We start from the raw sequence: 10,994 nt of genomic DNA, 5'->3' as shown, positions 1-10,994 counted from the left end.
TTAACAAGCATTCTGCAGCGTATCATAAACGTGAATCACTTACAGAACGGAGTATATAAATCAATTCTTCTGAGCTGAAGAAAGCAGTGTCGTCAGACGGCATTAACATAGTCTGCAGTCACGTAAGTAAGAGGCGGTATAAATTACAAGGTGATAAATCTTGTAACTATGACCTTACCAGGTAAGAAGTCAAGGTAACTCATGCGTGACCGCTTCTGTACATTCGCCGTAGCCAAGAAAGAGAGTAGTATATTTCTATGACAACAGTTTCTCACCTGCGTGTTTCTTAGGGCGGGTGACACTTGTTTAAGTTTTTTGCAGTCGTGACATTTATGTAAATGAAACATGAAACAGTCTGGTTATGAGCAGTTGAAAAGCAGGGAACATTATCGCGCTCGACATTAATTCTTTTCAAGCTGACTGGTTGCACGGGAGGGTATGACCAGTTGTCCCTCCTTCTCTGTACTGCTGCTGGATTTCTTGTTTACGCTTACCTTTTTTCTCAGTCTCAAGAGCGAGTCTTATGTATGTGAAGGTAGGTGCTTTTGTGATGTGCGCGAAGAATGTAGTCTCCTTTTATGACTAGATAAAGAACTGCGCGTGAAGGCAGTTATAGTTGCTTTTGTGGTTTTCGCGAAGAAAGTAGTCTCCAGTTATGAATAGATAAACAACTGCGCGTGAAGGCAGTTAGTTGCTTTTGTGATATATGTGTGTGCAAACAATTGCTCCTCTGATCAGAAGTGTTTTTACTCGAGTCTGGGGAAAGTGCTGCCTCAAGATATTTGTGTGAAACTTTGTGACAACTTTTTCTGGATACAACCTGCATGATCAAGTGGTGCTTCCCAGAAAGCACAATGTTTTGATTGTGTTCGCAACAGGAGGATACTGGATTTACATTGAAAAAATCGTCACGCTTGAGTTAAGTTCCGTGTAAGCACTGTCCCGAATCGGTAGGACTACCGCATCAGTGCGAAAGGTGCACATATCTCACGGATTTACAGTACCAAGAACTCGTCACGCGTGAGGTAAGTGCCACTGCTTAGGTGTGTATACATTGTATAGTAGAACCCCCCTTTAGACCTTCCAAAATCTGGGAAAATCAGGTCTTAACAAGTCGCGTAAGGCGAAATAACAACATTTAGTCAAGCTGTCGAACTCACAGAATGAAACTGAACGCACTGCATTTTTTCACCAAGACCGCATACTCGTAGTTTCGTCAGTCCACTGCTCGTGGCAAAGGCAGTGAAATCGACAAGCCAGAATAGTGCGGTAATGGTCGCGCTGAGCAGGATAACACGCTTTTCTGTATCTGTATATTTTTAGTGTACTGAGCGTGTTTTTAATCCAAACATATCATATCTATATGTTTTTGGAATCAGGGACCGACAAGGAATGAGATGAAGTTGTTTCTAAATCGATTTCGGACAATTAATTTTAATCATACTTTTCATATTTTTAATTTTCAGAGCTTGTTTGTAATCCAAATATAACACATGTATATGTTTTTGGAATCAGAAAATTACGAAGAATAAAATGAAATTGTTTTTGGATCGTTTTAATTTTTGTTTTAATGACGTTTCCGATTTTTAATGACCAAATTCATTATTTATTTTTTAAGGCACCAACCTGAAATGCAATAACAAAGTTCGGCTTTCGTCGAAGATTGCTTTGCCAAAATTTCAATCAATTTGATTGAAAAATGAGGGTGTGACAGTGCCGCCTCAACTTTTACAAAAAACCGGATATGACGTCATCAAAGTTATTTATCGAGAAAAAAAAAAAAACGTCCGGGAATATCATTCCCAGGAACTCTCATGTCAAATTTCATAAAGATCGGTCCCGTAGTTTAGTCCCGGGTTCCGAACCCTTCCGCTTAATTAGGAGGCCGGCGTTTTACCACTAGGCCACTGCGCCCGTCTGTATCTGGGACAAGACAGAAACCGCAAAACCCAAAACTTGACTAAATGTAAAAAGGAGGGAGTCATAAAATGGAGTTATATTTACAGAGGTTATGAACAGAATATTTGAACTAGCAAGGGAGGAAGTCTTAAATTGTAATGGTGGTGGTGGTGGGTGGTGGGGGGTGTGTGTCTTAAAAGGGGTTTTTCACTGTACCGAGTCTGTGGGATACTATACCGCTCCCGTACGCAATCATGTGTAAGTTCCTCATGATTTGTAATTATCACTGTGAGAGTTCCACCCGTTAAATCTCATAGTGGTATGTCTAAAAAGACTGCATTTGAACAATAATAGTTTTTGTGTGTGTTAAAGACAAAACCTTAACCGAAAGTCCTATTTGTCAATTCACTCTCTGTTAGAGACAAACCCCGAACGAGGAAATAAAAGAGTGTTCAATATTTATCTGTAACAGAAGGCAGCAAAACCCGAAACATCAAAACAAAACAAAAGCAAAAACGGTGTGTGTGTATTGTTTAATTGTGTGTGTGTGTGTGCGTGTGTGTGTGTGTGTGTGTGTGTGCCAGTGTGTGTGTGTGTGTGTGTGTGTGTGTGTGTGTGTAGTTTGTGTGTGGGCATGGAGTTCTTCGGATGTTTATGTGTGTGTTTGTGTGTGTGTGTGTGTGTGTGTGTGTGTGTGTGTGTGTGTATGTGGGCATGGAGTTCTTCGGATGTGTGTGTGTGTGTGTGTGTGTGTGTGTGTGTGTGTGCGCGTGTGTCTGTGGGTGTCTGTCTGTCTGTCTGCGTGTCTGTCTGTCTGTCTGTCTATAAGACAATGATAAAAAGCGGCAACCGGCGGATAAGCAGTGTTACACATATCGACTCCAGTCGAGGCTTAATCATGGTTGTCAAATCTTAACAAGGGATGATGGTAGGGTATGAGCCATGGTTACGCCTCTTGTGCCTTAGGGGTCTGTCGCAAACAAGCAATGCGACACCAGAGCACAACCTCTTTTGAAAATCTATTAAGTAGAAAATCATGTGTGCACATCTACGGTATCTGGGACTTCTTCTTCTTCTTCTTTTGCGTTCATGGGCTGAAACTCACACGTTCACTCGTGTTTTTGCACGAGTGGATTGTTACGTGTATGACCGTTTTTACCCCGCCATTTAGGCAGCCATACGCCGCTTTCGGAGGAAGCATGCTGGGTATTTTCGTGTTTCTATAACCCACCGAACTCTGACATGGATTACAGGATCTTTTCCGTGCGCACTTGGGGGATTAGGCACTGGCAGGTTTGCACATGAGTTGACCTGGGAGATTGGAAAAATACCCACATTTAACCCACCAGGCGGCAGCGGCCGGGATTCGAACCCTTCCGCTTAGGAGGCCGGCGTTTTACCACTAAGCCACTGCGCACGTCTTTATCTGGGACAAGGCAGAAACCGCAAAACCCACCTTATTCTCACCCTTTACTTTGCCTGAGGCACTTCCAGAAAAAATCAAACAGGCGAAAAAAGAGAGGTCATTGGGACAGTGACGTGTGCTATTTTGGTTGTGATGTGGCCTGTCTTACGAGAAATGAGCTATGACAGTGACGTATGTGCCATTTTGGTTGTGATGTGGCCTGTCTTACGAGAACTGAGCTATGACAGCGACGTATGTGCCATTTTGGTTGTGATGTGGCCTGTCTTACGAGAAATGAGTTATGACAGTGACGTATGTGCCATTTTGGTTGTGATGTGGCCTGTCTTACGAGAAATGAGCTATGACAGCGACGTATGTGCCATTTTGGTTGTGATGTGGCCTGTCTTACGAGAAATGAGCTATGACAGTGACGTATGTGCCATTTTGGTTGTGATGTGGCCTGTCTTACGAGAAATGAGCTATGACAGTGACGTATGTGCCATTTTGGTTGTGATGTGGCCTGTCTTACGAGAAATGAGTTATGACAGTGACGTATGTGCTATTTTGGTTGTGATGTGGCCTGTCTTACGAGAAATGAGCTATGACAGTGACGTATGTGCCATTTTGGTTGTGATGTGGCCTGTCTTACGAGAAATGAGCTATGACAGTGACGTATGTGCTATTTTGGTTGTGATGTGGCCTGTCTTACGAGAACTGAGCTATGACAGTGACGTATGTGCTATTTTGGTTGTGATGTGGCCTGTCTTACGAGAAATGAGTTATGACAGTGACGTATGTGCTATTTTGGTTGTGATGTGGCCTGTCTTACGAGAAATGAGCTATGACAGTGACGTATGTGCCATTTTGGTTGTGATGTGGCCTGTCTTACGAGAAATGAGCTATGACAGTGACGTATGTGCTATTTTGGTTGTGATGTGGCCTGTCTTACGAGAACTGAGCTATGACAGTGACGTATGTGCCATTTTGGTTGTGATGTGGCCTGTCTTACGAGAAATGAGCTATGACAGTGACGTATGTGCTATTTTGGTTGTGATGTGGCCTGTCTTACGAGAACTGAGCTATGACAGTGACGTATGTGCCATTTTGGTTGTGATGTGGCCTGTCTTACGAGAACTGAGCTATGACAGTGACGTATGTGCTATTTTGGTTGTGATGTGGCCTGTCTTACGAGAACTGAGCTATGACAGTGACGTATGTGCCATTTTGGTTGTGATGTGGCCTGTCTTACGAGAACTGAGCTATGACAGTGACGTATGTGCCATTTTGGTTGTGATGTGGCCTGTCTTACGAGAACTGAGCTATGACAGTGACGTATGTGCTATTTTGGTTGTGATGTGGCCTGTCTTACGAGAAATGAGCTATGACAGTGACGTATGTGCCATTTTGGTTGTGATGTGGCCTGTCTTACGAGAAATGAGCTATGACAGTGACGTATGTGCCATTTTGGTTATGATGTGGCCTGTCTTACGAGAAATGAGCTATGACAGTGACGTATGTGCCATTTTGGTTGTGATGTGGCCTGTCTTGCGAGAACTGAGCTATGACAGTGACGTATGTGCCATTTTGGTTGTGATGTGGCCTGTCTTACGAGAAATGAGCTATGACAGTGACGTATGTGCCATTTTGGTTGTGATGTGGCCTGTCTTACGAGAAATGAGCTATGACAGTGACGTATGTGCCATTTTGGTTGTGATGTGGCCTGTCTTACGAGAAATGAGCTATGACAGTGACGTATGTGCCATTTTGGTTGTGATGTGGCCTGTCTTGCGAGAACTGAGCTATGACAGTGACGTATGTGCCATTTTGGTTGTGATGTGGCCTGTCTTACGAGAAATGAGCTATGACAGTGACGTATGTGCCATTTTGGTTGTGATGTGGCCTGTCTTACGAGAAATGAGCTATGACAGTGACGTATGTGCCATTTTGGTTGTGATGTGGCCTGTCTTACGAGAAATGAGCTATGACAGTGACGTATGTGCTATTTTGGTTGTGATGTGGCCTGTCTTACGAGAAATGAGCTATGACAGTGACGTATGTGCCATTTTGGTTGTGATGTGGCCTGTCTTACGAGAAATGAGCTATGACAGCGACGACAGAGCAAAAGTTCTATTCACAGAAGATTATGTAGTATTTCCTGTCTGTACGAACAAGTTTTCTCTTTGTTGAGTCTCAAAAAGTTATGCTCTTGTCCTCAGGAAACGTAACTTCGATAAGGCGTATTCTTGTGAAAACTAGCTCTACCGGCTCTTTCTTTTGTTCCTCTGTTTTGTATCGCATTACACCGGGTAGTGGTTTGAAAAGCAACAACCGTCACTAGTCTTCGTATAAATGTTTGCACAAAACCACTGTAAATCAAACCAGACTGTAACTTTCACAGAAGGTACCTGCAAGTAAAATCTCACTATGCACTATCAGCCCAGCTGCCTTCTTTGAAGACTTCGTTTTTGAGTCACCTGAGAAAAAGTGACTCTATGTAATCGGTCAGTGTTAGTCTGTCCGGACGGCCGGCCGGGCCGGCCGTCCGTAGACACCACCTTAACGTTGGACTTTTCTCGGAAACTATCAAAGCGATCGGGCTCATATTTTGTTTAGTCGTGACCTCCAATGACCTCTACACTTTAACGATGGTTTCGTTGACCTTTGACCTTTTTCAAGGTCACAGGTCAGCGTCAAAGGAAAAATTAGACATTTTATATCTTTGACAAAGTTCATCGGATGTGATTGAAACTTTGTAGGATTATTCTTTACATCAAAGTATTTACATCTGTAGCCTTTTACGAACGTTATCAGAAAAACAAGGGAGATAACTAGCCTTTTCTGTTCGCCAACACACAACTTAACGTTGGGCTTTTCTCGGAAACTATAAAAGTGACCGGGCTCAAATTTTATGTGAACGTGACTCCCAGTGACCTCTACACTTTGACGTCTGCTTTGGTGACCTTTGACCTTTTTCAAGGTCACAGGTATGTCTTGAAGGAAAAAAATTGAAATATCATATCTCTGAAACTATTCATCGGATTTGATTCAAACTTTATAGGATTATTCTTTACATCAGGTATGCATTGTGTTGTGAATAGCAATTTCTTCCTGTCCATCTGATGCCTCATATAATATTCAGAACTGCGAAAGTGACTCGATCGAGCGTTTGCTCTTCTTGTTACAGAGTAAAATTGTATTTTATCTTACATACGTGAGAGAGACACCCGTGAGATAATAATCGTTCAAATCACACGTGTGTATATCATGTAAATGAGGTCATGTCAAGCAAGTCTGGCAGGGACCTGTTTTCCCCTGCTTATGATGCCAAAGTCACCGAGACAAACGTCATTATAGAAACAAAAATTGCGCTCGCTAATTACCCTCCATGAATCTTTAGAACTAACACGTCACGCCACACTTTCAGAGTGACGTTTCGTTGTTTTGACGTAATAGATTGCACGAGGCTTTAGAAGAGATCGAGGTTCCAAAACAAGCGTCTTCAATTTAGTCCATGATCTAAGTGGACCAAATAGGTGAATTGTTATCATTTGGGGATCCTCCATATGCTTAGCTGCTTTGTGAACTAGCCTATTGTATCTCTGCTATCATAAACAGGCCCCCAAAAAACTTCTAATGGCAGCTTTCATAACAGAATGTGTCTTCAAAGGGGGTCACTGTCCGCAAAAATGCTCGACTTAGAAAAAGGGGGTTACTTTCTAAAAGACTCATAATTCTGCTCACAATGCATTTTTGGTGTACAAAGTCTGAAGCAAATCTAACGGCATATGTTTGAAGTGTTGACTCATTGCAAAAAATAAAGTCAATGCTATGACGTCATTGTGCAAATGACGTAATGTTTGTGGCATGTAATGAAAAAAAGAAAATCTATATGTTCCGTACTTTTTCAGTTTTATTGAAGCCCCTAAAAAATCACTGATCAAAGAATCTTGTACTGTCAAACGTTTATACATCAATTGTGACTAAAAGTATGAAGATTTTTGAAAGTCTGAACAAAGCGTTTTCACAGAATCGCCACGTCTTTAAAGCAATCACTTGGTTTGAAGAAAAGCCCAAAGTTTGGAATTTCAATAAAAACTTGTTTTCACAACAAAAACAAAAGTTTAGAAGTGGTTAGAAAGAACAATTATTTCTATTTATGTAATTAAGGTCAACTTGTTGCATGTGCTTTAGTTTCTTCTGATTCCTTTGCTATTTAAGGCCACAGAGGGGACGGAAGTTTGGTTCAAAAACGTAATTGGAGTTCTCAGCATTATTAGGTAATTTGAACACCATATTATAATCGTTGCGGAGTGTCATTTTGTCGTTGTCAACCTCTTTCTTGCAATGACATGATTATTTTACATAATATGTCATAAACATTCGACACCATTTTGAAAATTGTTGACGCTGTTTTCTCAGAATCATTTTGTTAAGCATCAGTGCCGTCATTGGGACATATTCAATTTTCTAGACTAACTGTCAAATCTTCTTGCTCTCTGTTGTGTTTTCACCAGAAATAGTGTCTTTGTGCAGTGAAAGAGAGACATTTTAATAATTACCTAGGAATGATTTTTAGAAATTCTGTCAGGGAACAAAAACTTGCCATTTTCCTGAAAATTATTTTGTGCTTACCAGGTGGTATCACTGTATGATTCATGTCTCCATTGCAATGAACAATATGTTCGTGCATAGGATCAAGTACCGAGTATAAGCCCACCCCCCACTTTTGACCGAAATTCGTGCAGAGGGGGGGGGGGGGGGGGGGGTGGGCTTATACTCGGTACTTTACGGTAGTGTATCCCGCCTATTTCTCGCAATTTACAGGGAGTTTATGCTTTAAATGTCAGCATGATGTGTTCGTGGAGCCCAAACCAGTAATAACACTGCGTATCTTTTTGCTGTTTCAGGGTGCTGAAAGTGAGAGAACACAACCGGACCCTTCGCCACATAAATCACCAGCTTCATTAGCAAAACGACATACACCCACGGCCTAGTGAGGAACCAGACAGCATAAGGGCAGTGTCATGCAATCATCACTTGGCCAATTAAGCTGCTGAGCTAACACAGCAACCCGTCAACGCTGATGTAGCCTAACGAACGAACGAACGAACGAACGAACGAACGAAGATGAAATGTGACCCTCCACCACGGAATGAGTCGGATGTCACCTTTGCATGATTTTCATTTATTTACATTTTCCTAAAGAGTTTTGTATGCTCTATCCAGTGGTGCAAACCGTTTTAGAAAAGAGCGAAAACTTGAGTTATAAGCCTGTGACTAAGGTGACCCTCACACTGTTACCAGACACTCCCCGGACTTATATTAAGTCTAGCGCAGAACCGCGCGAGGTGACATTGCGGCTCATTTCGTGGTGGAGGGTCACAAATATAAAGGACATTTAGTGTGTTCTAGGAACCTTACAACAGAAGCAGTGAAGCTTGCGAGTAAAGAGATGAACTAGTGAACAAAACGGACGAAGAAAAAACCGCGAATGACATTGAGCGAGTAATGAGAATCCTTTTACAGAAGCAGTGAAGCGTGCGAGTAAAATATGAACTAGTGAACAAAACAGACGAAACAACCCACCGCGAAGAACATTAGTGTGGTATGAGAATCTTGTTACAGAAACAGTGAAGCGTGCGAGTACAGAAATCAGGTGTTGAACAAAACGGCATAGAAAGAAATATGACGAACGAGGACTCCAACAGTGTTCTTATAATCTTATGAATGTAACAGAGTAAGATCGCGTGTCAGTCACATCCACAAGTAAAGAGATATATATATGCCACTAAGCAAAACAGACGGATACGAAGTATAAAATGACAACAGTGTTCTGAGAATCACACAATAGAAAGAGAATACACGGTAGACTTTTCCACGCTGCCTCTCAATAAAGAGACATACTGACGTGACGATGTGCATGGATGATACGACAGTGTTATGAGAACCTCACAACAGACAAAGGAGACAAGATTGGCTTTCATTCGCGTCACCAAGTAAGTAGGACCAGATCAGAACGGAATGGAAATGACAGATTGAAAAGATGAGACCGAGTTCTAAAGAATTGAGTGAAAAGATATATCAGATCCTCTTTGAGCGCTGCCTCCATCCAGCCAAGCAAAGACGTCAAACAATGAAGGCGAGAAAATCTGAATGGATAAGTCAGCGTTCTTAGAATCCCACAAAAGAAGAAGAAAATAGATAAGATCACTTTTCAATGTGGCATCTAGGTGAAATATCTTTACCCTATAAAAAAAAATATAAGAAATGACGCAGTGAGGAAGTTACCCATTGAAGCAAACCTGACGAGGTGAAAATAATGACGAAGATCCATCTATTTCAAGGAAAGTAACGGCAGACAGAATATAAATCCGGCTTTAAAAAGCTTTAAAAAGCTGAAGCAAAGTGACTCACCGGGGACAAAAAAGTCAAAAGAGACAATGTGAGATTCGCATTCGTGCTACGCCTTAAAATTGAAAGTGCTTTCGCGCATAACCGTGTTACGTTACTGTGGATCAGTCCAAATTTGAAATAAATCTCTCTCAGGGATTATAAAATGAGCGTCGCCCCTGTGCTGTGTCAGATCAAAATACTTTGGTAAGCAGTTCTGTTGAGGATCAGACAAACTGAAAATGTTTTACCGAGGTTTGAAAATGTCCTTGACGCGAGCAGCTTTGACGTTTGGGGTTTTCCTCCACGTCGCACCAAATCTGTGTCCCTTTTATCACTTCTACTTCGCCACCGCCATGTCACTGGAACTTGTGCTGAGCGGTGACGTCACGGATGACGACATCAGGATGCAGGAGGAAGAATCGAAAGCGGTCAACTTTAACTACACCCTACAAGTGAGCGGGGACTCGAACCACACACTAGCTCTGGCGGTGTGTGCCACGATGGACGACGCCAGCGTAGCTGTGGCCACCGTGTCTCCAGCGGCCATCGTTCCCCTGCAAGCCGACCTGACGGGGGCTTTCCAGGTGACAGTGAGCGGGCTGTTTGTGGGCAGGGCTTACCTGCACGTGCACTTCGTGGTGGGTCACAGCGCTAGCGGCGTACGCTGCGGGCAGCCTGAAGCCCAGAGCCTTCAGGAGCTGCTCAAAGTGTCCGAGACCAACCGAGGCAAGGAGCTAGCCTTGAACGTCACCAAAACTTCGGCCTCAGACGCCTCCCAGAACGACCCCACCACCTCTGCTTTTTTTCCCTCTTCGTCCTCCACATCTTCTTCAGCATCATCTTCTTTGCCATCGTCGTCGTCGTCGCTGCTGGGTGTACACAGTGGGCGGCGGTACCCGGTGGCGGTGTTGCGACAGAAACGGGCGATCGACGAGGTGTTCCGGGTGACGATGATCGTGCTGGTGATGGTGATCAACGTGGGCATGGGCTGCAAGCTGGAGCTGGACGTGGTGAAGGCCACGCTGAGAAAACCCTTGGCCCCGCTCACCGGGCTCTTCTCTCAGTTCCTCGTCATGCCGCTGGTCAGTATGCATGCAGTCCTCGTTCGTTTTGTTTGTGTTCGCTTTAAATCTGTTTGGGTTTTGGCTTTAAACTTCTTATTTTTGTTTGTTTTGGCTTTGGTCACCTTTTTCTTTTTCTTCTTTCCTTTGTTTTTGTGGTGGTTCAAGTTAGCAGTGTCTCTTCTTTTGGATTTTCTTGATGTTTCTCTTTGTTTTCGTTTTGGTTTTCTTGGTGG

General features: G+C 43.0%; 1 protein-coding gene across 1 annotated transcript; it reads left to right on the top strand.

Moving 5' to 3' along the window:
• Positions 1–207: 207 nt before the first annotated feature.
• Positions 208–10,779, top strand: LOC138959999 (uncharacterized; the record flags this gene model as incomplete). Its single annotated transcript, XM_070331719.1, is given in 2 exon segments — positions 208–1,025; positions 8,212–10,779. A coding segment is annotated over 1 exon segment (843 nt), but the record flags the coding sequence as incomplete, so codon positions are not given.
• Between the last annotated feature and the right edge of the window lie 215 nt (positions 10,780–10,994).

The sequence above is a fragment of the Littorina saxatilis genome, linkage group LG1 (genome assembly GCF_037325665.1).
Source record: "Littorina saxatilis isolate snail1 linkage group LG1, US_GU_Lsax_2.0, whole genome shotgun sequence".
NCBI classification, from domain to species: domain Eukaryota; kingdom Metazoa; phylum Mollusca; class Gastropoda; order Littorinimorpha; family Littorinidae; genus Littorina; species Littorina saxatilis.
The sequence above is the reverse complement of the archived record's forward strand: the minus strand, read 5'-3'. Positions and strand labels throughout refer to the sequence as shown.